Below are 27,906 nucleotides of genomic sequence, written 5' to 3'. Positions count from 1 at the left end.
CACATAAATACATAAAGATATTTACTCTTAACTCTGAACAAATTTTTATTTTGGTAAAGACTGACAGTGTTAACACGTTCCTTCAAGATTCATGCTTGCTATATGATCTATAACTTCTTATTGCACAAAACAAAAATATAAATGGGAATAAATAAGATTGCCTTTTTCCCAAATACATAAAATGACTTTCTGTTTTTAATACTATGAAATACTATACTTTTAGCTTTATACTCTCCAAACTTATTATTTTGTTACAGTGTAGATGAAAATAACACTCCAAGAGATGGGTAATTGTAATGTGTGAAAAAATCACTTTAAAAGCCATGAATTATAATTTATAGACTTCTACAAAAGCCAAGGTATTTTGTCCCGTTATTTGCATAAATTGGTAGAGCTAAAAGTACTTCAGGTTTCATGAAAAAAAAATCGGTGTCCAGTGTCCCATAAATACATGTCCTATACATTTTCTTTTGTTAAGACTATGTCATTGCTAGAGGTATTACTATTGTTGATAAATGATCTCTGGTTTGTAAAAAGCAGAATTTTTTTTCTATGAATACCATTGTTTTTGCATACAGTTCTTAAGGTCTGAAAAGGGTATACCGGGTACATGTATTTCATTGTAGAAAACCATATGCAAAAACAATGGTATTATAAACAAAATATATTTCTGCTTTTTACAAACCAAAGATCATTTATCAACAATAGTAATACCTCTTGCAATGTATGAAAATTATGATTATCCAGGAATCTAATCAGTGGCGTACCTAGGATTTTCCACAGGGGGGGCAAAACCGTCCGCCAAAAAATTTGACAAGCAAAAAAAAAAAGAAGGTCTTCAATCACAAATCAAAGGATTTCGTACCAGAAAAAAATTTGACAAGCAAAAAAAAAAAAAAAAGCTCGTCAGGGGGGCAATAAAGGTCTTTAAGCTCGTCAGGGGGGGGCAAAAAAGGTCTTTCAAGCTTGTCAGGGGGGCATGGGTTGTGGCTCATCAGGGGGGGCAGACTGCCCCCCGTAGGTACGCTAGTGAATCTAATGCACACATGTACAATGTTTAACCTTTTAACCATTGACCTGCAAACTTCAATAAATTATCACAAAACACATGCTAATACCACTGTTTCATGAATTAAATAAATAACTTTTCTATACTCAAAACATAAAAAATCATTAAAAATCACAGTAAGAAATGGTTCCTCAGAAAATTTACGGTAGTTAAATTCATTTATACTTTGATAATGTAAAAATATGTTATCAATCCAGTATGACCATTTTATTGGAAATAGACCAAAAAATATTTATGGCATGTAATTAAAGATGGAATAGAAAAATAAAACAAATCAAAGTGACAATCAATTCATCTATAGTCTGAAAATAAATGCCACAATACATCAATATGAACCTTTATCATGACTTTTAACAGCTCATGAAGTAAATAAAATGAACCTGGAGACAAATGGATGTCAAATGTTAAAAAAAGGGTTCTTATTAATGAAAATGCCCTTCATCTAAAAGTCATGTCATTTTGCATGAGTCTTGGTAAGGTAACATTGTCCATTACATAGAGTTTGCACTGAAAAAAAAATGTGCATCAAAGGTGCAAGATATTCTGGATGGACTATAGTAAGAATTTCCCATGGGGAATAGTTTGAAGGTGACTGATTTGGGATTTGCATAGGGTCATAACTACCTCAGCCTTGGACCACAACAAAAGAATTATGCTAAATACTTACACACATTTATATACATCTCAAAGGCAATGAAAGGCAATAATTGTAATACAAAATACTGGCAAGTTAAGCTTATTCTGTTATAAAGAAGGCAAAAATAGCTTTTTAAACAAGAAAAAAAAACTATGTGACTATCAACAATGCATCTGGCACGCTTGTCCATTTGTAATAGATAGAGAACATTATATAGCAAGCACTCTTCTGAACAGAAAAAAAAGTTGTAAAAATGTAATACATGTACTAAATGTCTTATTCATTAGATTTTACACGAATGTCTACTATATATACACTCGGACATTGTTTGTATCTTTCCCACTAGTTTCTTTTTAACAATAAATCTCTAATGAATGAATAAATAAATGAGTATATATTGTTATATAAAACTCTAATAAATATATGCATATTTGTCAACAAAAATAATTCGAAAGCTTTACTGCTTAGCATACACTTCTCCAGGTTCAACCTTGCATAAAAACATCCAGATCAATATATATCTTTAAAAATACATTCAGAATGAACATTCTTTTTCAACTCTAATACAGAGTATATACAAACAAAACTTAATAAATATATAATCTGTCAATGAAAATATGTAAATACACTTTCAATTCAATATCAAACATTCAAATTTCTTTCAAGAAGAGCATGAAAAATCAATGTTGCATAAAAGAACATTTTGGAACAAATTTGATGTACAAATGATTGTGTGTAATCATAGGATCATTAATATTAACAAAATATTACTTTTATTTGTATTTAAATGCATTTATACAAGTATTTGTACAATGTCAATTTAATAAATCTAATACAGACAAATATCAAACAAACCCAAAAATAAAGATTTTAATAATATACGGTTATATCCTGCACCATAATTTGATGATTTCTATATAAGACAAGTTTATAGTGACCCGGTTTCATTAAACAAGTTTCCAACAATATGTTTAATAGAGTACACTTGAAGGCTACTGTAATCCTGGCATTCGATTTGATGAGATCAAATATGATCACTATGAAAAAGGGTCCATCTACATTTGTCTGCATTCCCTTTCCTGTATGTTCTAATCCCATGTGATTAGCTAATCTTCTGGAGAATGAATACTGAAGTTGGGATCGTGGTTTGCACAGAATCTCCGCAGCTGCTCCTGAAACTGCTGCATACGAAGGTCATTCTGAAGAAAAAACAATTTGACAGAAGAAACTTTTACTTGTATATTCATAGATGGTCATACCACTTTAATTTTTGCTCAGAATTCAAAAATTTGTACTGAGGACACTACAGATACATTGCAATGCAATTATCTTACACATTTCCATTTCAAAGGTGAGAAATAAGCCATTAATACAAAATTACAGAGTGTTGTTGCTACATTTCTTAAATGTTATATTTCATAAATATTTCTATTCACTTAGATGTCCAGGAGTTAAATGAAATTTATATTTGATTATGAATTTGAAACATCAGCAGCAAAAACAGATTAAACCCTAACAATAACAGAAGCATCAGCCACAGTGACAACGGAATCACCAACAAAATCAACAGCAACATTATCAATGATGAAAGTAACACCATCAACAAAAACAACAGCAGCAACATTACAAGAGCTGAATGATTCTTACCTCTGGGCCTAGATAGTTACTCATATTGCTGTCCCTGAAATGTGGGCAGGGGTGTACATTTAGGGTTGAGTAACCTGAAATCAATACAAGATAATTCAATTGATAATCTTTAATAACCCCAAATAAAATGTGTATTATAATCAGAGGTAATCATACAGATATTCACCTGTGCAACTTTTTTCTACTTGTTTATACAGGATATTATATCCTTTTTATCCACATTCTCATTTCATTTTTTGCTTACTAATTTCTCTTAAAGGAAAGGAATATTTTCCCAAAAGTTACATTTTGTGTGTGCTTGCTCACACACAGAAAACCCCAAACCCCGCAAAACATGAAAAAGGTGCCAATAACACTTCAGAATATGTTTGAAAAGAAATCATTGGAATGGTTGTAGAGAGAAGACTTACCAAATCTAGCAGTGATTGACTCCTCATAAAGCATAATGGCTAGTGTAGCATCATTCTCTGTTACATCTTTACGGAGGCACAACTTAGCATGGGCAGCTGCCATACTTGTTCTGATTTACAGAAGAGAAAATGTGACAGAATGTTAGTAATGATGATATTAAATCTATATTGCTTAATTTATGTGAAGGTATATTCATTCCTTGGTAAGATTTGTTTAGATAATTGATGATAATGCAACGTTGCAAAACTTTGAATTTATGGAATATCAAGATCATAAAATACAATAAATTAACGGCAGTGTTATAGTTTGGCTTTTAAACTCAATTTCAGCTTCTTTGTAATTTTACAGCCTATTTTGAACTGTTAATTAATGTCTTATGTAAAAGTTTATTAAGCTTTTTCTACTTATGGTCACTCAGAGGCAAAATTCAAATAATCTTTAAAGAATAGGAACATTCCGAATGTCAATCTCTAATTGACAACCCTGTTCCCTATGACTTAACATCAATATATACCTATTGGGGGTGAAAAATAGGCCTCCAAAGATGAAAAATGCACTCATCATTCTCTAAAAAGTAATGGAACTGGTATGTATGTACAATGCACATCATTCACTAATTCAAACTAAACTTACAGATCGTCAAAACAATAAACTTACAGGGTCTTGAGCGCAGCAGGAGGGAATGGTGTACCCCTCACACCAGATGATCGCACCCTTCTACTCCCCACAAAGTATCCCTTTATAAGCTGCTGGGCGGATTTGGTCAGTTCTGCAGGCTGCTGGCTTGCAAGGGTAATGAACTAGAGGAGACAAAATTATTTTTAAATTCAAATCATGTGCTGTTATGATACACACAAAACATACAAATAGGGACATTCTCGTAAATCACAATATTCAGACAATAACCATAGTGATCATGCTTCCAAAAGGCTCTAAATAAATTTATTAATAAAAAATGTTTTATTGATGGCAATTGTTGAGGTAAGTACCTATTTTTATAAAAAAAACGATGACCTTACTTTTGACAACACTTCACAAATCACAAATTGCATCTTTTTATATTGTTCTTTTCCCTGAACAAAAGATACAAATACAGCAGACAGTTCATGAAATTGCTTTCTACAAAAGTAAAAACATTGGTTGTACCGAGCTGTTTCAAAGTCACCATGACTCATTGAATTATGAAGAGCAGGTGGACAAAACAAAAATTATCCAAATACAAATACGAAAAGCCATCTTTATTTGAAATAACTTGATGTAACATTCAAATACAAAAGTTCATCTCAGTGTGAGTGTAGGGTTTACCTGTCTAAAGTCTTGATTTGAAATGACTTGATGAGGTTGATCCTGTGTGGCATTCATAGCACCAAGCAAAGCTTGATGGATCAGACTTGCTTCTTTGAATTCATCCCATGTCTGTTCATTGTTATCACACATCACTACCATACTGAAGCCTCTGTAAAAATATACATTGAAAGATTGACTGTGACATACATGGCAAAAAAATATATGAGCCTTGTATCTGATCAATAAACATACCTGAAGCATCTGCAAAAAGTTTACTTAAAATAAAAGTAATAAACAGGTACTGATTAATTAGCTTCTTGCATGCTCATTGTTATCATAAATTAATATCATGTTCAACTCTTAGGAAAAAATTTCATTGAAAGAAAAAAATTAAACGAAAGTAACAGGTGTAAGATTATTCAAGTCTAATCTGGGTATTGTAATCATTCATTACTACTATGCTGAATCCTCTGCAGGGAGTTCATTGGAAAAAAATAATAATTGAAAGGAATATACAGGTAAATTTAATCTTTCTAGTACACCTACTGTTATTACACATTTCATACCATACTTAAGCCTCTGAAGGGAGTTGATTGGACAAAAATAAATAAATGAAAGTAAGAGAGAGAGGGGTAAATTAATTTTCATTGTTGTCACACCAAAATACTACCATGCTAAAGCCTTTGCATGGAATTAACTGAAAGAAAAATAATAACCAAAAAAGAAGTTTTATGTAAATGTTAAACATTTTTTCTAGATATGTAATTTCAACAAAATTTTGTCAGAAGAGTTGAATAGGAAGCAGCAGAATTAACTTACTCTGGAATCTTTTTGGAATTTTCATCAATATCCTGAAAGTTAAAAAAATAAATCAAATCAATTACATATTTCAAATATGACCATCTTCATAACAAAAACAAGTCTAAATTTAGAATAAAGAAAATATATAACAAAGGTGAGATATTTTGAATGGACAGACAGATTTTCTTTCAAAAAATAGAACCTTTCTTTGACCATAAAAAATTAGTTTTTGAAGCTGTAATGAAGATAAATTCTGTCGTGGATAAATAAGTGAAAACCTAATATCATTCCATGTCATAAAATTCTTTACAGATACAAAAGTTTGTTTACTTGTTAAATTACAGCAACATTAATACTTTTATAACATAGGATGTACCAGTCAACTAGATGATTATCAAGCATAATGACAAGTACATAAAATCCAAGACTGTTATACAAGTACTGTAGTTCATCCACATATGTAATTATTGACGGGCAAATTGAATAGATTCCCGGAAAAAAAAACATGCATAATTTCTAGTAGCTTGATAAAAGAGGGGTCTATTTCTCCAACTCATCACAAATCCAATTTGGCCACCTCTCAGAAACATGTCTCATAATTTGTGTTTCTATGGTATGTCAGCAAACTTGTCCCTACGACAGTTTCATGAAACCAGACCACATTTATTCATAAGCCTATAGTATTTGAAATAAAATAATAGGTCAATTCATAGAATGCATCTACTATATACTCTACTGCCCCCCATTCATCTGGGCTGCAGCTTAACCGCCACAAACGCGTTAAAGCATTCAAGGAATAACTCCAACCTTGTACCCATTCATCTCACCTGGGTTTAGTACAGCACAAAAAAATGTCTTACCTGTGCCACAAAGAGATCTGCTTTCATCTTTCTTACATCAGGACTAGCATAGGCCCACAAGGTTGATTGAAGAGGTAAGGTATGTATCTGTAGAGGACCAGCATCTACAGTACGTGGGACAGTCAATGTTATCACCCTGTTGTCCGTTGCTGTAGTATAGCAGAGAATAATGGAATTCATAAGCTGATTGTTTTCCAATGGTTACATTTTTTATCATTTCATGACACATACAGACACGTACAAGATTAATTTTTACAAAAAAATAAAAACGTGAATTCTGTCTTGAATAAAAAAAAATAGTGCAATTTTAGGTGACTGAAACATAAATCAATAATATATATGTGCAACATCGGTTATTCATAAATTCAATATCATATGATATTCTAAAAGTTTCTTTGTATGATTCAATACACCATATGATATTCACCATATGATATTATAAAAGTTTCTTTGTATGATTCAATACACCATTATATTGGGTTTGATTGCTCAATGATATGAAAGTAGATATTAAAGGTCAAGTCACACCCAACAACAGGATGATTTCAATAGAGAAAATACTATTCTGTGAAATTGAATAAAATTCTAAACTTCCATCTAATTTTGATGAAATTTTCATTATGCTTTGGGTATCATTTATTTATTTGCATGTAAAATCTAAAAGATTACTATGATATCAAATATAGGCCCAGATAGATAATGAAAAAGAAATATTTGTCTTCTGATATCTAAGGGGTTTACCTGCTCTCAGTTTTTCCTTGGCATCTTTCTTCCATGTATCCAAGCAGCCTAGTAAACACACTCCATGGTGTGCAAGTACTACAGAGCCAGCTATACATGCACAAAAATTAATAAATTTGTATCAAAATTCTAGTTTGTTACATGTATGCGATCAGTATAATTCACTAAATTGTATCATACTGATTTCACTTACATGTAACTTTCATTTTAAAGTTACTTTGTATTTTGATCTATTTTTTTCAATAAATCATAACTAATTTGTTCCAATTGTGTTAAGAACACAACAGTGCAGAATTTACAAATTAGAAACAAAAATTCATTTTGGAAACAATATTTCAAAATTTCTCAGTTATATGATTCATTATATCTCAAATATTTCAGGAATATAATCAGGCACGTATCCAGCATCAGATCCTACAAAGAATTTCATTGGCCCATTTGTCTGGGGACAATAGTGACTCTATTATACTTGTGCAAATACATTTCTTTGTCATAGTTGGTGCTGGATACGCTAGTGATATTATTGCATTTCTATGTTCATAAATGGAAAAAAAAATAACACTTAATATCTGTCCCTCTCAAGTGTTTACCAACTGGTCTTGAAGTACAAAAATATGAACCAAAGTTTATTTTGTTATAGCAAAGATCTAAATATCTACCACTATAATTCTAATAATTAATCTGTAATGTAGAAAATCATTAATACTTTCCACTTGAAATTTTTTTTAAGTATAACAAACATATTATCATATATATTGCTTTTACAATGAGGGAACATGTAACAAAGCACTTAAGAAAACTAATGAAAATAAAATGTTAGTTGTTATATGAAGTAGGAATCAACATCGGAATGATTATATAGTCCAGTTGTTTTTCAAGTTATGGGTAATTCATGAACAGTTTTAAGAATCATCTTCCAGTTTTACCTTCAATGATGCATGTACCAGTCTGTTGATCCTTTTGAATATGACCAAATATGGGCGTGGATGAAGCATGTGTTACCTGCTGATTAACTAACGATGCTACATGCATCATTAGTCTATGCAGTATATGGGTATCCTTGCCAACAGCTAGTACATCTAGGATCTGATAGAGAATGAGAGGTAATGAACAATTTTTCACAAAGAAGGGTGTTTATTTTTTATTTTTTCATCGTTGTTCATTTTTACTGATTAATTAATCAATGAATTTATTTAAGTATGTTCATTTGTTTGCTTGTTGTCATTACGCGAATCCTGTGTTTAAAAAATACCCCACCAGCTTATAACACAGGAACTCCATTGCCTTGCGTGTTGTGTCAATGGGAGCTCAGGTGGGGTATTTGAAACCCCAATTTCAGATTTTGGGAGAGCTTCATTTCTCTCGTTTAAACTGGGGTGGGGTTCATCTGACTGCTGATAATGTCTTGCGTGTTAGTCAATGGGAGCTCAAGTGGGGTATTGACACCCCACTTTCAGTTTTTGGGAAAGTTTCATTTCTCTCGTTTAAACTGGGGTGGGGTCGATTTAGTGACTGCAGCTGCTGATAAGAGCTGATAAAACACTGTGCATGCCACCACATCAGGCTGATGAACGGCATGGAGTGGGATTGCAGCTGTCCTTGTTACGTAATAGTGTAAACAAACTCTTCAGAGCTTCCTGGCTGACAGTAATCTTGAAAGAATATATTTGTATTATATTTGTTTTAGGACATTAGCACGTCTAAAAACGATTCAAAATTTAGATGGAGATCGAACTGAAATTTTGAACGATGCAAAATGACCCACAATTGCCGAAATAACAATAACTTTTAAAAAAATCACCCCCAGTTAACTCCCTCTCTCCCCCTCTCTCTCTTGCTCTCTCTCTCTCTCTCTCTCTCTCTGCCAGGCCTTATGAAGGTCAATTCTCATTGGGGGAAGGTGGATTAGCTGGGAGAGTGCGTGGTTGTTTACTTAAAGTTGAATTAAGAAGACGATTCCAAATATTGAGATATTTACATTAATAGCAACCTTACAACCCCCCAAACACTAATAGGTGATTCGACCCCCCATTTTCTTTTTTCAAAATAGTGAATTTGAACGATTTATCCCTACCCATTTTCCCTGAGTTCGCTCCTGCAATGCCTACCGAGACGGGTGTTCTTTGAGTGTGACGTCACCGGGGGGTATTCGGTCCCGGTGTAGTAAAACAAGGCAGTGCCGTTTTGTGTACTATGCACGTACTCCTTCATATGGAATAACTGCAGTTGAAGTTGTATCTGCGAGCCATAGAACTTGCAAAGAGGAAATGATTAAAATATTTGTGGCCGTACTATTATTCCAAATATGTGAATTCCCTCAGAATGATACCATAGACCCTAAAGGAATAAATTCAAGGTGAATAATATGAAATTTGATCGAGATCTTCTCACCAGTCGATAACGTAGCAGACGTGTTATTATGACATATTTATCCGCGTGTGACGCGGCTCTTGCAAAAAAACACAGTTGGTTGCGGAATTGCTTTGTGCCGACCGGCCGCCCGCTCCGGCGCAGCTAGCTGTCGAGCTACCGTACCGTTCTTGTTGTCTTCAACCATAGAGATGTATACTAATTACTATATATCTTTCTGTCTTCAACTCACTTCCGAATTGCGTTTGTATGTGTGACGGTGACCCCTAGCGTAATTAAATATAGAAAACAACTCAGAAGGCCGAGAAAGAATACTATACGTTTGGTTCAAGATTGTTCTGTGGAATGAGCTATGAGTGGAAATGATCCAGAGGATATAAAAGTGGAGTCAAAGACAAAAGAAAAGAAGAAAAAACGCCAGGGGATCGCTGCACGGCCATGAACTAAGTCGACATACCAGACCATAACAGTACACTCAATGCCTGGGTGTTGTGTGTACTATAGTATTATGCGTTCAGCGCGCGCTGAGCTAGCCGCCGGAATTACTTTCCAGCTACTCACTTGATTGAACATCGTGATAAAATAAATGAGAAATAGTGAAAATATCATTCAATAACTCACTGTTTGCTATCTTACATCATGATTGAAGAGTTCATGGTGGTTATTCATACTGTTTTTTATACAGGGAAAGTGAAGATTTGTACATATCAGTCCTATTTGTTTGATTTGAGTTGCTTTGAAAAAAAATTGTAAAATATCTTTCTCTCTCTGCATAGCATTTCTGTATGACATTCAGGCACCTCTCATACTAAATTCCCCCCGGTGACGTCACACTCCGAGTGACTTTTCTGTACACTCGTCTCTCGGGCTCTGACAGGTGGCTAATTTCATAGACTTTCAAAGCAAAATATCGAGAAGGCAGAGGATTATTGTGACATGCTATGTGTTTGAACAACTTATATATACTATATATTGTATGTAGAACCTATATTTATGGAAACTCACCCCCTTCTTAATTCAACTTTAAGGATAACCATTCCTTGTTGATATTGGGATGGGGGGGGGGGCGAGTGAAAGTAGCCTGGAATTTGAAATTGGGGTGTCAGAGGAGATCCATTTTTAAACACAAAGTTTTGTAATGGTACAGTAATTTGTTGGTTAATTAATCAATCCATTCATTCATTCTACTGTGCTAAAACTGATGCTGAAATTATTTACAGCCAAAGTTATTGAATATTTCAAGCTGATGATATGATTCAGTTTCTTTTTCAGTTTTTTTTAATTCATATACAGTATAGATATAAAAACAAAGCTATCAAGCTGTTTTCAGCATGTCCTTCTGGAATATTTAAACATACATATGAATAAACCAATAGGGTCCATTGCATAAAAGTTACCATTATGGTAACTTTGCCATCCAATGGTAACTTGCATGGAATCCTTGATTTTGATTGGCTGATGATCATCATTACCATGGTAGTTACCATTGGATGGCAAAGTTACCATAATAGTAACTTTTATGCAACAGGGCAGTTATAACACACATCAATACATCACTTAAAACAAACCAAAATATTATTTACTGTATAATATTGAAAAAAGACTAAATAGAAAAAATTATAGTTAAAATTGTAAGGGGTATAACTGAGAGATCATCTTGATGTCTCTAATATGATTGAAGCACTAATAACCATGCAAATTCTTAATATCAGCATGATAATTTGATACTTCTCAAGGCACTTATAAGACCCCAATGAAAATGGCTATGAAATTCATTCTTGAATTAAAAAAAAAAAAAGAATAGCTAGTAACCACCACCCCCCCTTCCAACACTACAACAAACAAACAAAACTATCACTTTTCTTATGTAAAAAAAAATCACTGATGGTAGAATGGCTTTGTAACAAGCACATATGAATTATTAAAAATATCTCACCTTTTCACATTGTGTTGTCTGCATTAGACTTAGCAGAAGGTGGAGTTTAAGTTTGTGAAAGGTTCCATGTGGTGCTATGTCAGGAGCAAACAAGTATGCTATGCTTGAACTGAAACTCCATGGAGATGATACACGGTCTGTAAAGGTAAGTGTGGGTAAAATATCAAATTGCTCATAAATCAACAATCACATTCATTTATCTTTTTCTGAAAAAAAAAATTGCCTAAACTGATTGTGAATGATGGTCTGTGTCGACAATAAATTTTCTCTGTAAGTATTTGAGTTCTACACATGTTCCATTCATGAACTGGAAGAAACTGGGCATAAAGTATACCCCCACACATTACAAGGAGTGATTTATTTCAACACAGGAAGATGAACCGGGGAGGATTGTTATTTACTATCTAACATTCAAAAGTTTTTATAACATCTAGACAAACATGTCAGAAATTCAGATGAATGCAATACAAATGAAAACATAGCCCATTAATGCATCCCCAATCATAATACATTCACATTATATGAAGGTAAACTAATAAGATAAATGTTAAAATCATTACTTCATACTGCATGATCAATGAGAAAATTTATCAAATGAATATTCATAAAGCCGAGTTTCAATAGAATAGAAACACATACACACCCGTATAGAGTTGATTGATAGTCTCTGGAATATTTTTTGGCATCAGTGCGGTGGCTGGCTCTTCAATCTATCAACAAATATATGATAATATCATTGTTTGCATACAGGATTCAATATTATGCTAATCATAATTTAATCAATGATATTGTAGAACTAAATTGAAATTGCCGATATAGACCCAAATTATCTTATAATACACCCTTTTCATAATATCTTAGTACTTAAATTTGATATAATGAAATCAACCTTGTTCTATAACCAACACCAGAAATTTAAAAGACAAATCTCACTTACCAGCAATATGTTGTTTGCCTATCAATGAAACATAGAGTGAAGAAAAAGACAAAGGAAAAATTTGACTTTCACAATGTATTAACAAACAGCTAAACATGTCTTCTTCTTCTTCTTCTCTATAAGTACAGGCCACCGTCTGGCGTATTGTCGTACTGTATTTCACAACAGAAATTGTTATCAACAATGACTTTATCATTTGATTTACCATGCACAAAATGGTTATCAGCAGGCTTATCTTTGTCTTCAGCTTTGATCTTTGCATAATAATTCATACTATTTTTTTTTTAGATACTACAATTCATGCATATTTTTGTCCATTTTTAAATTTATAATATATATTTCTTTCTTTCATTTATTTATTTCATTTTTATTTTTTTTATTTCATTTTTTTATTAATCTATATTTTTTGTGAGGGGGGGGGGGGTAGGGGTGATCTTCAAATATATATTTGTGAAAGTTACACCCACCTCAAATGCTAGTGACATCTTTGAACCAGAGTTTTCTATTGCAGGTATTCCAACCACATTAAAACACCCACCAAGGAAGACTGAGGGCATCAGGTCATCTGAAAGGTCAAGAATGGTCAAGAAAAAATAAGACTAGTGATGAAAAATTCATGGCACAATCATACAGGAGGACAAAAATCAATAAGCCCACACCTTAATGAAAAAATGCCAACAACTTTGTGACAAATAAAGTTGGATCTACATATTGTTCACACACAGTTTATGCTGTTAACACATTTTCTTTATTTTCATAGTTGTTATTTCTTTGTGTGAGTAAATAGTATTCTACTTAATTCTTATGACAGTAAAATGGATCAAATAAGAAGCTTAGAGTTCTATTTGGAATAAAGTAGAAGCTAGTAAACTTATCTTTCCAATGTCATTTTACTAATACTTTTCCAAGTGGAATTTTCTAGTGAGCATCAGACCAAATTCTACAAACAGGCGGAAAGCAAACACGTGAATTTAAATATTCCATCTCACTGAAAATTTGAAAATCTTATTTTAGTCTCTGACATCTACACAGGTCCATTAGACTTTTTGGCTATGACATGGCAAATTTCAAAGCCTCCTCATTTGAATGCACTGATCTTCAAGTTTGGGGCATAGGAAGGAGGTGCTTCATGTGCATAATAAATATCTATAAAATTAGTTACTGAACCTGTTGATATGTGTATCATTCAATCTAATAGACTTAACACCTGTACCACTAGGATCCCTTGGTAAATGGCCGGAATTCACAAAGAAGTTTGAATTAGTTGGGGGTACAAAGCAATGGACTATGCAGATTTTGTGTACATAATTGTGCATATTTCAGCATAAGGGCAATTCCATAGGTTGGTGGACATGAGCTCAATGTGTCTTTGTACATATAGCCCATCTGAACCGTAACGTGAGTAACCACATTATCTGCACCCCTAGTAAAAACCATGTGTTCTTTATTTTTATAATTATATACAAATTTGTCTCACTAATATACTTCTTTGAAATGGATATAATCAACTTTCATAAAAGCCTTGCATGAGGACACTTTTCACTTATGTCCACTTTTCATTTTATGCATGTCCAAATCATGTAACATGAGTAACCGACACATTTCAAAGATTTGCCAGGAGCATAATGAAATTTCCCAATTTTTGTTTTTATAAAAAGGATAGTCAGACTGCGTACTATGTTGTGATAAAGAGATGTTTAGTTCCTATCAATAATAATGGAGTTACAGCTCCAAGTATGAGTCAAGGTGTCTCCAAATGTAACGTGAGTAACCGTGGAATAGCCCATAAGCTGAGAAAAGTCCAATAATGAATGCACACTTTTGCCAAAGGGTGCTAAATTCATGCTTGAATGAATTGCCATCATACATGAAATCTTTATCTTATAGTCCATGGTTTTGTCCCCCTCATACATGTAGGTTAAACATCTTTTGTGAAATTGGGTTTATGGGTTTAACTATAAAAATATCACATATCACATCTCACCTCTGATGTACACTGTTATAGACTGATGATACTGTGGACATGCAGCTTCATAAAATGCATCTTTGCATACCATCTTCACAATGAGCCGTTCTAAAGTAAAAAAAATAAAATAAAAGATACTACAAAAGGGAAATCCAACCCAACCAATTTTCAGAGGTTAAGTACCAAAGTGATGATGTCACATTTATATATATTTTTTAAATATTTCATTGCATTTTATTTCAATTCTCAGAGAAGCATGATAAAACGTCAACAGCCCCAATTTGGTAGAGCTCAGTTCAATGAGGCTCATATGACCACATGAATACATAATTAGCCCTAGAGATGTCAACGTATGATTGGCCTGATTCTAAACAATTAGATATGATATTAAGGGTGAAATGCAAAAGCTGATGTTTTTATGATGTTACACTTCAGTACTCTCTTACAGTGAATTCATGAGAAATTGCAACAATGGCAATGCATAAATAAATATAAAAAGCAGAAATCATTGGCTTCCTGCGATGAGATCACTATTACAATAACATTCAGGAAGTCAGGAAGGCATGAGGTTGAGGACTTGGAAACTAACAATGTATGCACAGCATTTATAAGCTAACAGTCAATATAGCTACCATGCATTCAATTGATTATTTCCTGTATGGATATAAACACAGCTTGCATCATCCCTTGACAAAGCTTTCTATCTAAAACATTGGGTGTTGAAGCTCTCTTTTATCAATACCATCCACATGTTATATGATAGTTTGAGGTTTATGATTTCAAGAGGATACAAACCTGAGCCCCGTCTTACAAAGATTTGTGATTGATCCGATCAACCATAACTATGGAAAGCCAGCAACACCAACATCTAAAATGCATATATGTATGTTTAAAATGTTTTCTAGACATATACATTCATAATTGTCTTACTATACAGCTGTGCTCCTCTTTTCTTTTCTTTTTTTTATACAAAATTACGCAAACTTTCCTGTAGGAATTTTTTTTTAAATGATGGATTCCCACATAGTTGAAGTCGATTGGATCAATCATAACTCTTTGTCAGACGGGACCTTGATATGTTTTTTTCAGATACTTACCAATTATATAAATGAGCTCTCAATAGAATGAGGTCAAGCGAACTACAATAAAAACTGCTGGTATTTATGCAGCAAAGTTTTAGCTTCTATATTATTATTCAAATAAAATCAGCATTAATCGTACATCATTCTTTCTTATAAATGAATTAAAATATTAGCTTTCCCTAGATCTACTTTAAAATAAATATGATAATTTGATATTCCTTAGCAAGTCATACCTCCAATGATTCTACCATTCACATCTTCAACAAGGAGAGTACCACAATAGAAGCAATGGAAATCATTCCTGCAATAAAATGACAGTTTGATAACTTCAATTAAATTTCCTTATATAACTATGCACTATGCATATCTCGTTTTTCAAGTTATTGTCAATAATGGTAAACACAAGAAAACACATGCACAAAGAAAATGCAAAATTCTCTCATTAACTTTATGTACAGAAATGCATAACAATGTTCCTGGTATAACAATCAAAGTATCTAGCCATATTCTTCAAATTCTACCATTTAATATTTTTTCACCTGGAAAATTGTAATTTTGATCAGTTCAAGGGCTTTCATAAACTTGTTTTTTCATTACACTAATATTGCAGTGAACAGCTGATATCCAGGAGCAATTATGTCGAAACATCACAATGGTTGAATATGCATGTCTTAAATTGTAATTAATTAATTTAAGGGGAGATAAAAATCAATATCCTTTTGCAACTCTTTGAATTCTTTTAATTCTCCCTTTCATTATCATGCGCAACTGATTAAAATTAAAAAAATATTCAATACATCAATTGGTACAACAAATATTTTGATTTCACAGGTACAAAAGGTGGAAGAAAACTAATGACTTTTCATTCTAAATGTATGAAGATGTAATGATATGAAAGGAGGGTTAATTAAATTACCTAACAGTCTGTGTCTCTTTGGCTCCTGCAGTGTGCAATCTAACATATGTGTTTTCATCTGATCCATAGCATTCAGTAATTGGACATCTATATTTGGCACATCGACTGTCAAAAACAAAACAAATATCAAGTTACTGAGAAACTTGCATGTTTTTCTCATGAAGTTTCGCTAAATTTCACAAAACAGTTATATAAACATCCTGGTCAGTATGCAAATAAGGAGACTGATGACGTCATCCACTCACTTTTTCTTTTTTATTTTATTATATGAAATATTCTAATTTTCCCCTCATTGTCAAGTAAAACAAAGATTAAATCCTCCCTGAATATGTAGAATTAGCTTTGTTTCAATACTATATGGTTCAGTCAAGGTTGTCCTTATTGTCAAATCTGTAAAAAACGAAATATTGTATAATTCAAACAATAAAAAACAAAAGAAATAGTGAGAAAGGGACATCATCGACTCTCTCATTTGCATTTCAGCGAGTTGTGCATAATATCACCGAGTTGTGCATATCACTGTTTTGTGAAAAATAAGCGAAAATTTAAAATGTCATAACTTTCTTATTATACATCCGATTTTGATGAAATTTTCAGCGTTATGCTAGTTTGATTTTTCTCTATTTACTAGAATCAACATTTTTCTGGGGTGAACTTCACCTTCAAGATGAAGTCACTATTCTTATTTTTAAACAATCTTTTCTATTTCGAACATCCAAATACAGCAGGAAGCATTAGTAGATAGATATATATATCATCAAGGTAAAAACAGTCTTGATTAATATCAAGACAAAAACAGAATGCCACTGCTAATTGTCTTTATTGAGGAAATATATATAATTTGTTCATTTTTATTTCCCTAAATTTTTTCTGATCGACACATTTCGGCATTTATCTCCTTCTTTTGAATGAGAAAATATCTTTGATGTGAGTTATACACTTACATGTATCATACAAATGTATACATTATGTGAAAGCAATGTACAATAAACAAACACTTACGTATATTTGGAAGGAGATGTCATACTACACACCACGCCTACAAACTGGTAAAAGCGGGATGCAAACTTGGATGCAAAGTAATCTCTTGGTTGCAATATGAAGCTATATTTTAATAGGAAAGTTCAATACCACTTATAAAATTTGCAGAGCATAAAATGATATACGATTATATTTTTTCACCTACTGATAAATATCTTACAATCATATCATTACTAGAACCATAACAGCTTTCAAAAAAATACCCATAGTTGATTTTAATTTTATGGGCAGAGGCACTGGAAACACTGAAGATGAGTAATGAGAATGAATGAAAGGAGTGATCAAGGCTTACACAAATAAAATAAAAAAATTTCCTATCAATATATGGAATTGCAAGCTACATTCAGAAATTAATGATATCAAAATCCCTTTGAATTCATTCATTAATCACAAGTTTCATGAGTTACCAAGAAAAAAAAAGCCTTATTGTCGAGACGATAAGAATTCTATTCATTTTTAATTAACTCTTTGCCCGCCACGGACAGAATCACTCCTGTGCCACATTATTTTCAAGGTGCAACCTTAAAAGGGGTTTTGTATGGACAGTGCTAATTCAGCTCACAATAGCTTTTGATTGGTTTATTGTAAAGAAAAGCTTAGTGTGCAACACAGTACAATGTAATGCACACATCATGTGTGTATGAACATTAGTCTTAATGCACTCTGTGTGTATTGTGAATAGAATGTGATATGAATTGAACTTCGCAGTCTGCTGTGACTCTAGTCGAACAAAGTGGGCAAAGAGTTTTATTTTTTTAATCGGGTGGGGGGTTCAATGTTAAGTCTAAAAGTCATGCTTATAAAGTACTGATGTGTACATAATACTCAACACATATTCTCATGGATTAATCAATACGTATTAGAGCACATCCCATTAGCCTGATCTGACGAGTGTGGTCATGCGTCTGAGAATTTGATAACTAGTGATTTAGAGTTATACTTAATTCTTTGTCAAACACCCCCTCATGTGAATGCAACTTACCTAGGGAGTGTAGGTAGGCCTTTGAGCATGAGATTACAGTGGATTTGAGTTGGTTTGATGCTCTTTGGAATGACTCCAAGTGTGTGTGATGTGGTAAAACATACCTGATATATGGGGTTGGAATATAAACATGAACATACAACGTACAATTGATACATTCAACTGACAACTCAGCATAATCTTAACGTTTTAAAGGGAACTTCTGTTCTAGGTAGGGTGCAAACATTCTTTTCTACAAAAGTCTTTTAATATCTAATGAAGATTCAGAAAACAAAATCCATGTACCAGTATCTTGCAGTGACTGGGTTCAGTTTACAAACAATACAGTTCTATAACTACGACATTGTATCACTCTTTTGATAATGTACTTACTTCCTGAAATAATGTGTATGCATCTGATGGCTTGCAAGTAACCATGTTTGCGAGTTCCGCTATTAAACAAAAAAGAAAAAAAAACATGACATGCTATTAATGAACAAAGAAAAATAAAAACATATTAAGAATATTTTGACTGTTTTTTTCTTCAAATGTGTTAATGAATATGTATATTTATTGGAGCAATTGTGAAGAACTTCGTAGCTGCAAAGAAAAGGCACTTTAACAAATACTCAATGGATTTGAATGGATTTTTCTTTAACTCTCCCATTTCAACTCTACCAATTATTGGCAATGATGTGAAATCATATTACATGTATCACTATGGAAAATAAAACCAGTTTGTTTTTTTCAAATGCTTCACAAACACTGTACCTAAATTTAAGCTTCAGACTCTAATAGTTGAAGATGTAGATGATGGTGTTTACTTCATACAGACAATGGGAGTAGACATAAGGTGCTGATATCTCATTTAACCCTATACATGTCACGGGCCGTTTAGATCGGCCATGTGCTCGTGGCCTAGGATGCACGGGCCGATTAGGGACGCCCATATTTCCATTGGCTTCTGCTCAGCAGCGATGTATCATATGGGCTTGTAAGGCGAGCTATGATTGGTTGAAATAATATGGAATTAATAAAGTATTGTATCGAACCGGTGCCGAAGTTTATCCAATGAAATTGTGTGGTTTATTTCTCATGATTTTGCTCCCGAGGCATGAAAGTTGAATTCGGCCGATGATGCGTTGTTGTGTATAGTGCTAGTGCAGTGTGCTCGGCGCTGATCAGCTGTGTTGTTATTGTCTGACGTGCCGTGTGATGAATAGCAGAAATCGATGTTTGAGTGGATGGAAATAAAGATAGAATGGGTGAATCCGTCGACTTCAACTGGTGAGCGCCGTAATTTATTTGATACGTTTGCGATTCGTGATGTTGACGATACCCTGGATGGTTCAGATTTTGACTTAGATATTGATGAATCCGATGTGGATTTTGGCGATGGCGACGCGAGTATGGATAGTGACGCGAGCATGCAAAGTGCAACTTGCAAGTGGTAGCGACACGGAATCAGTGGCTAGGCCGGCCAGCCCGGCGGTTGATGGCCAAGCGAGCCGATGGATTCCCGTTCAGCCCCCTGAACCTATGCGAGATGCAACAAACATGCCGAGGTTTACAGTCAGGGAAGTTGGGCCTGGGAGAGCTATGTAATTTGCTTTTTGTTTCATTGTGTATTATACTTTGCAAATTTATATTCTCAAGAATACTCAAACTGTAAAATGAAGCAATAACAAAAGAGATGTATTTTTACGCAAAATTTATTACATGACATGGTCACACAAATTTTATTCCACAACGGTCATAAAGAGTCAAATTGTAAAAAACTAATGTTTTTCTGAAAGCCAAATATATGTTCTAAAACATGAATATACTTTTTTTCCCATATGATATGTGTTTGAATTAGAAAACAGGGTGCTCAGATGCATTACTGACAATGAATGAATTAGTGCAATGGTGTATGAGGGCGCCCTTTGCTGACAGTGAGGGCGCCCTTCATTCAAAAATCATATCAAAAGATAGGAAATATCATAACCTTCAAAATGGTATATAATTTGTCATGTTTTCTATCAACTGAATATAATAAATCAAGAATTAAAATAAACCTCCTCAAGTTCCTGCATATAGCCCTGACATGCCCCATTTCCCCATGTGACACTTATAGGGTTAAAAGCAATGGAAACGATATCAATAATATACTTGTCAGAATCAATCAAAGTATCATTTTGAAAATTCAATAAATAATCGGCAATGTTCATTACATCAACAAAATTTGAAATCCCACATCTAAATCAATGCTTACCATCAATCTGGCATAATTCTTGGATATCGATGTTGATAAGGAAGCTGTAAATCTGGATTTGTTTCTGTTAAAATAAGGAAAACAGAACTGAATGACAACATAATTAATTCTTAATATCTGAATTAAATGCAATGTTTACTGTTCAATGTACTTTTCTGTTCATCTAAATTTAATTTTGAATAAAATAAATACTTCAGGTTTTTTCCTTTACACAGTACTGACAGGAGCAATGTAATGCAGTATTTTCTCTGTACATGAATATGTTAACGAATGTGCATGGACAAGGCATTACCAATGACATACATGTATATTATATCTTAAATACTTTTCAGATCTGCAATTAGCTTATGTGGAAATGTGTCTTGTGCTAGAAATTATTAATTTGTATTTTACATCATACAGTATATTAAACAATGCCCATTAGGTGCCCATTTCATAAAGCACCTAGAAACTTTGCCATTATGATAAATACCATGGGAACAGGGCTTAGCAGCCAATCAATATCAATGTTACCATGGCAAATTTATCAGAATCGGATGTCTTTATGAAATGGGTCCTACATGTAGGTTAGATTTCACACAGGTAGATTTTGAATGAAAACAGTTTCCTTACTTCATTGCTCTGCTGTATTTCAATACACTTTTTCTTAATTGAAGCTAGCTGATCAGTTTTGTCAAGGTAATACAATGCACTCTCCTTCAGGTTTAGTTTATCTTGCTGGATTCTTGCTGCAGCTAACATCAAGACTAAGTTCTTTCCAGCCTCTGCCGATCAACAACCTGTATTTCCAATTTAATGTACGACAGAATTGATTAGATTATAGTATGTATCAGATATATAAAATCGGAACATTGTACATATATATGTCTATCATTAAGAAAATTTTGAAAAACCATGTGTTGCGCATGAGGGCAGTTTCATTGAAAGTTTCACTGGAAGATATCATGAAGAGATAAGTTGTATAAACTTAAATCATAGCACAAAAACAAAATCAACTTGAGAAGATGGTAAGTAAATGCTGTTGGGAATTGTGATGGTAGGTATCATACAGTATAAAGCAGATAACAAATCAATATAATGAAATTGCACATTTCTGAAAAACGCAGTTAAACCCTATCAAATCCCTTAGAAGTTAGATGCAAGGAATACAAATTAAACATGAGAGACATTTGAGAAGAATACACAATCTCTTTAGAAGTCATATTGACTAAAAGATAAACAAAACAACATGTATATGCAGAGGAACAGTAATTTACCAAATCTCTCTCAGATGCAGTCATCCACTCTCACACCACCACTATATCCAAATACTCTTCAGGGTGCTACATTAGCACTTGCCCGATTGCCCGGGGCAAGTAAAAGTTAAAGTCGGGCAAGTGTTTTTAAGGAAAGACCAAAACTACTTGCCCGAGTTGGGCAAGCAAAATTCTCACAGAATTACCAAAATTAGGGTCGATATGATATATTGTCCCTAAGTTTGGTCATGGTGGGCAAGATGAAATCACTTTGTAAAAAGAAATGCAAGAACAAGATACATCAGTTCATGTCAAAAGAGTGAAAAAAAAAAGATGAATGGTTTATAAAACCGCAATATTTTTTCTTAAGAGGTAAAACTTTTTTTCAAGGATTTTTCGGGCAAGTGAAATAGATTTTCGGGCAAGTATATTCCTACTATATAAAAAAATTACTTGCCCGACAGGGCAAGTGCTTCTAAAAAGTTATGTAGCACCCTGCTCTTAAGTGTTATCATGGACTCAAAGCTCATTCTTGCCATTATCAGATTTTAATATGTTACATACATGTATGTACCTCCTCCTCCTAATATAGGTCATACAGTAGGTCTTTATGTAAAAGATGAACTGTCATCATCATGTGCTAAAATTTACATCCTTGTAAACATGTTATGAGTCACTTTCACTGTACATACATGAGAAGAGAGATAGTCTGCACATCACAGACTCAGTTTGTAATAGGTCCATGGTTTTGCTATTAAAAGTGAAATATAATTCAAATGGACAATGAATTACATACATGTATGGACATTAAGTTCAATGAAAATTACTATTACCCACTAAAGTTTTTATTTCATATGACCAGTTTCTGGCTATCTTGCTGTTAGATTTAGCTAGGACTCAAGGACAAAACAGAAAACTCTGATTTGTTCAAGGTACCGGTATCAGGCTGAAAAGGAATTGTTAAAGGTACCGTTATCCTGAAAAGCAGTCGATATTATCTGCTTCTCATTATTCATTTCAAAATGGGCTGGCAAACCTTGCTCTCTTATATAAAACGTCAAATTTCAGGGTAGGAAAGAAAATTATGGATACTATAAATATTACACATTTGTCTTTTACATTGGAATTTGCATGGGAGATCGCTTGACCGAGTATCTAGTCTACATAGGCCTACAATGTATATCCAATAATACAAAAAAGTTTTAATAATTCTTTTTTTTGTCTAATTACATGTATTTTCACATATTTGTACTGTTCATAATGGCACATTTACATTTACAATCAATTCCATTCCTCTTTTTTTTTTCAATTGGTAAAATTGCAGTAATAATTGTCATCAAAATAAAAATAGTTAGGCTTATTGTAGTTTAAATCAGAAAATCTAAAGAACTTGAAATCTACAATAAACATTCAGAAGAGACTGAATAGAATTGGTATCTGTAAACTATGAGAAAGGCATGATTGATCAAGGGGGTAATACATGTTCAACCTCCTTGATCAATAGCACTAATAATAGCATCCTGTCACTAAACAGACTCAGCAGACAAGCAATGAAACTGATTCATACTGTTGCTTTGGGGAGAAATGTCTAATACGGCCAAGGTTACATGAAGGTCATATTAAGGTCACTTCCCTGACTGAATGCTGATTCTGAGTCATGCAGATACTCTCATTTTAAATCATCATGCAAATATGACTGATCATTGAATCATGTTCATTTTCATTTTGCATGTTTTGTTCTAATGTGGACAGCCCCTCCATAGTGATACACCAATACCCAAAATGTAGGCTATATGTAAATCTTGTGACAATGACTTTCTTTTTATATCCAGTATCTATCCAGGTTAAGAAATCAATTTTACTTTTAGGGGCTATTTTTTCCACATTGGGATGATTACTAATAATAATAATAGGCATTTATATTGCACCATCCATCTAGAAGTAATCAATTCATTGTTGTTATTATTAGTATCATTACCCCAGCATTAGTTCAAGCTGCCTTCTAGCACTAAGTGCATTAAAGGAATTAATCCTGCTGGGAAAATGTACCAATTCCCCTCACCCAGTCAGTCTGCAAATGAGCAAGATTAGGTCCATGATTTATCCAAGTCCTCTCATGGCTGAATTCATATCCATGCAGAATTTCGTGAATTGTGAGACATTCTTTCTCAAAGAATTTAACCATTTTCTCCTTGAGTAAAATTGATAATGTTTGTACCATAAGAAAGAGTAAACGTTACTCTTTTATACTGGTTATTTCTTTTGTATAAAATATTTTGATAAATACATGTAAGTGAGTTTCAGGCCTGAAAAGAAGCCTCAAACAGAATTTCTTCCTCTGTTTTCTCTTGCAAATTGTGCAAAATTGTGTGTTTTGGGCATTAACATTATTTATATCATCAGAAAGCTTAAACTCTATAGTTTCTTACAATGTCACTCTTGATATGTGGTACCTTTTAGATGGGTCAGCAGCCAGCTTTTTCCATCAAGATGCAAGACGAGATTTCTGAAACTTCTGAGTAGCATAAAATCTATATAGAGTTCTGATTGGCTGAATAATGTTTTTAAAACAACAGGCAGGGTTAATTGTGGGGAACAATGGAATTTGCGTAGGTGTGTGGTCTCTATGACCAATCAGAGTGCAGTATTCTTGTTTTTGAGCTGCTAAATGTACCGTACTTGGCCTATCAAATGCTGGCTGCTGACCCATCAAAAATACCTCTTATAAAAATTACATCATACTAAAGCTTAGATCTTCAGCTTTATCATAATCTAAAAATCATTTGGGCTGTAACAGAAATTTATTTTTTTATTACGATTTTAGCTCTAATTAATTATGAAAGTTTAATTGTTATTCCAAAAATAATCTTGTAGAATTTGTGCAAAATAAGTATAAAGAACGAAACTACAAGTAAAAAAATTCAAGAACTTTGTTTAAGTAGGGATTTTTTTGTTTAAATGTATCTGAATATCTATAATATGGTAATGGAAGTTGTATTTTTAAATGGCACAGAAACTTGGAATGCCCTCAGCAACTTGAAACAGTCATGGACACAAAGAATCACAAAAACTTATTCGAGATTCACATTGATTATGTACATGTACCATAAACAACCATGTGTTAGAACAATAGGCAAGGTCAATATTTCATCATTTGAATTTTGATTTTTTTATGCTCACTGGTACTTTTGGAACATGTAGATCTATTGCTGTAATGGTCTGCGAATTGAGCATTTAATTCAAATGTGATCTATGATTAAAACTAGTGCAAGATAAAACACAAGCAATAATAACGATTATTATGACACTATAATTTTGCTCTTGAAATTATTCATGTTGCTTAATATGGAATAAGTATGAATGATAGATGCATGCATGGTGTCGTACTGCAAATTGAAATGAATGATGGTGGTGATCATAATATTAATGATAATAATAATGATGATAATAATATAAATTATTATTATGTTGATGACTGAAGTAAACTGATTGATTATTGAACATGATTACAAATCATAAATAGAAAACATTGTGGAGATTACGCATTATTACAAAAAAAAATATTCATATTTTAATATTTAATCATTATTATTCTAACAATTATTACGGTACTGAATTTGAATTTATAATTTAGGCAATTTGTCCCTTCCACGAGATCAGTTGATCAAGAAACAGTCACGACAGTATTTGATAAAAATCATAACATAAATGGTGCCATTATTATTATTATCATTAATTGATAATTATTGTAATTAACATAAAAATCAAAATACCAACATGAATCACAGTTGTTACTTTGTATTGATAAAAAATAATGATACTGAAATACTGATAGAAATTATATCAATCATGCTATACATATTATTGGTTATTAATTATCATTATAATCAATTATTGTAATTAATAGCAATATTAGCATGAATCACAGACTCACAGTTGTTACTTTGTGTTGATCAGAAACAATGATACTGAATTACTGATAGAAATTATGTCAATCATGTTATTATTATTATGGTTATTATGATTATATTGTTTATTAATTAATCACATATTAATTATTGTATTTTGCTACTTTTTCAGAAGTTATATGGAATTTCGGAAAGAGTTCCATATGCACCCCTACCCAAAATGACAAAAGATTGTTGAGACTTCTGATTTGTTCACTTCATATTTCTCTATCAATTTTTTTTATGTTTCTTACCTTGCTTGGGACTCGAACACACCTCATTGTAACTGCAGTCAAAAACACCCAAAATCAAAGGGGAAAAAAAAAAAAATCATGTATGCACCCACCTCATTTCTATGGATAAAGGTCTAACAGACTGTATGAATCCTGACATTGAGGCAGGATCCAGACCCTCAAAAAAGGGTGGAAAAAGGCTGCGTTCGTTCATTCACTTTCAAAATTGCAATATCGATCGGCCAGTTTTGATTGCAATTTTGAAAGTGAATGAATGAACGAACGCAGCCTTTTTTCCCCTTTTTTGAGGGTCTGGTTACTGCCTCGATGTCAGGATTCATGCAGTCCATTAGACCTTCCTCCATAGAAATGAGGTGGGTGCATGATTTCTTTTCTTTCTCAATTTTGAGTGTTTTTGGTACCCAAACCTCGAAGGTACCCATGTTATGTAAACTGTGACAGCCTACCTAATATGGCTACCTTCAGCTATATTACCCCAAAATCAAGATGAAAATAAATATTGAAATGAAACATTTAAATGGGGGGGATACCTTAAAAGGACAAGTCCATCACAACAAAATGTCGATTTGAATAAAAAGAGAAAAATTCAACGAGCATAACACTGAAAATTTCATCAAAATCAGATGTATTAATAAGAAAGTTGACATTTTAAAGTTTCGCTTAATTTCACAGCCAGATCGAGTTTAAGACATTCTCCTATCTGTCGCCGTGTTAAATTATTATATTTATTATAACTTTCATCATGTATCTTTTTACTTTTAGACTACATCGTGTTGGTACCGTACCTCAAAGTTTCTTTCAAACTGTCAAAGTAATCTACACAATGTAAGTTTTAAATATAATAATTTTGTAGAGCATAATATTTTTTTCCTGTGCAGGTCATTTTTATTTTAAAAAAATGAGTGTTTGTACAAATTATGTTTTTGATACCGCCAATTTAACACGGCGACAGAATGTCTTAATATTAATAATCAATCATGATAATATTAATAATGTCTTAATAAACTCGAACCGATTGTGATTAATGCTTCTGAGCTCCGGGCCGCGAAGCGGTCCAGAGCTCTACTTTAGCTCCTTGCCTGGACTAGGCCTGGCAGACTGGGCTCGAGCTCCCTGACCCTGGGTTAGCTCTCTGCTACCTCGGGCGAAGTTCGTGCAGGCCACTACCGCTTGCGTAGTGTAGCGGTAGTGAAGTGGAGCCTGCACGAACTTCGCCCGAGGTACCGGTAGCTCTCTGCAGACTCTGGCAGTCAGGCAGTGGCACATCTCTCCCAGCCCGACCACCATGGCATGAATTGAACATCCACACTCAGATTACAAACTTAACATTTTCATAGGTACCTTAAAATCTTGCTAGCTTACCTAGCTAAGATGAAGTCGGCGTCGACATTCGGTATAGGCCTAGACTAAAGTCGAAAAATATGATGCCTCTTTTTACAGTAGAGCAGACGTCCTCTCCTCTCTCGAGCTCTGTACCGGTATACCGTATAATAGAAAGATATCGATACCGTACTATATACGGCCGGCCGGCCGGCCGCGCCGGCGGCGGTGTCA

At 33.3% G+C, this 27,906-nt stretch overlaps 1 protein-coding gene across 3 annotated transcripts; it reads right to left on the bottom strand.

Moving 5' to 3' along the window:
• Nucleotides 1-20: 20 nt before the first annotated feature.
• LOC129260898 (minichromosome maintenance domain-containing protein 2-like) lies at nucleotides 21-27,863 on the bottom strand. Of its 3 annotated transcripts, XR_010296694.1 has the most exons (23): nucleotides 27,715-27,863; nucleotides 21,529-21,695; nucleotides 20,917-20,980; nucleotides 19,056-19,114; nucleotides 18,684-18,787; nucleotides 17,663-17,764; nucleotides 16,661-16,765; nucleotides 15,978-16,045; nucleotides 14,681-14,770; nucleotides 13,164-13,261; nucleotides 12,697-12,714; nucleotides 12,403-12,469; nucleotides 11,760-11,896; nucleotides 8,380-8,539; nucleotides 7,454-7,543; nucleotides 6,713-6,861; nucleotides 5,871-5,902; nucleotides 5,070-5,220; nucleotides 4,422-4,564; nucleotides 3,764-3,873; nucleotides 3,354-3,427; nucleotides 1,235-2,905; nucleotides 21-116 (listed from the first exon to the last, which is right to left on the bottom strand). XR_010296694.1 is itself a non-coding variant. In XM_054898898.2 (22 exons), exons 2-22 carry the CDS (start codon nucleotides 21,655-21,657, stop codon nucleotides 2,813-2,815), a joined length of 2,043 nt encoding a protein of 680 aa, XP_054754873.2. In that variant the 5' UTR covers nucleotides 21,658-21,695; nucleotides 27,715-27,863; the 3' UTR covers nucleotides 21-2,812. The 3 variants fall into 3 exon arrangements, 2 of the variants coding, with proteins under 2 accessions (XP_054754873.2, XP_063970491.1); XM_054898898.2 differs by having other exon boundaries at nucleotides 21-2,905; XM_064114421.1 differs by having other exon boundaries at nucleotides 21-2,905; nucleotides 27,694-27,839.
• Between the last annotated feature and the right edge of the window lie 43 nt (nucleotides 27,864-27,906).

Source organism: Lytechinus pictus, unplaced genomic scaffold (genome assembly GCF_037042905.1).
Source record: "Lytechinus pictus isolate F3 Inbred unplaced genomic scaffold, Lp3.0 scaffold_19, whole genome shotgun sequence".
Lineage (NCBI taxonomy): Eukaryota > Metazoa > Echinodermata > Echinoidea > Temnopleuroida > Toxopneustidae > Lytechinus > Lytechinus pictus.
This window is presented reverse-complemented; position numbering and strand designations above follow the sequence as displayed.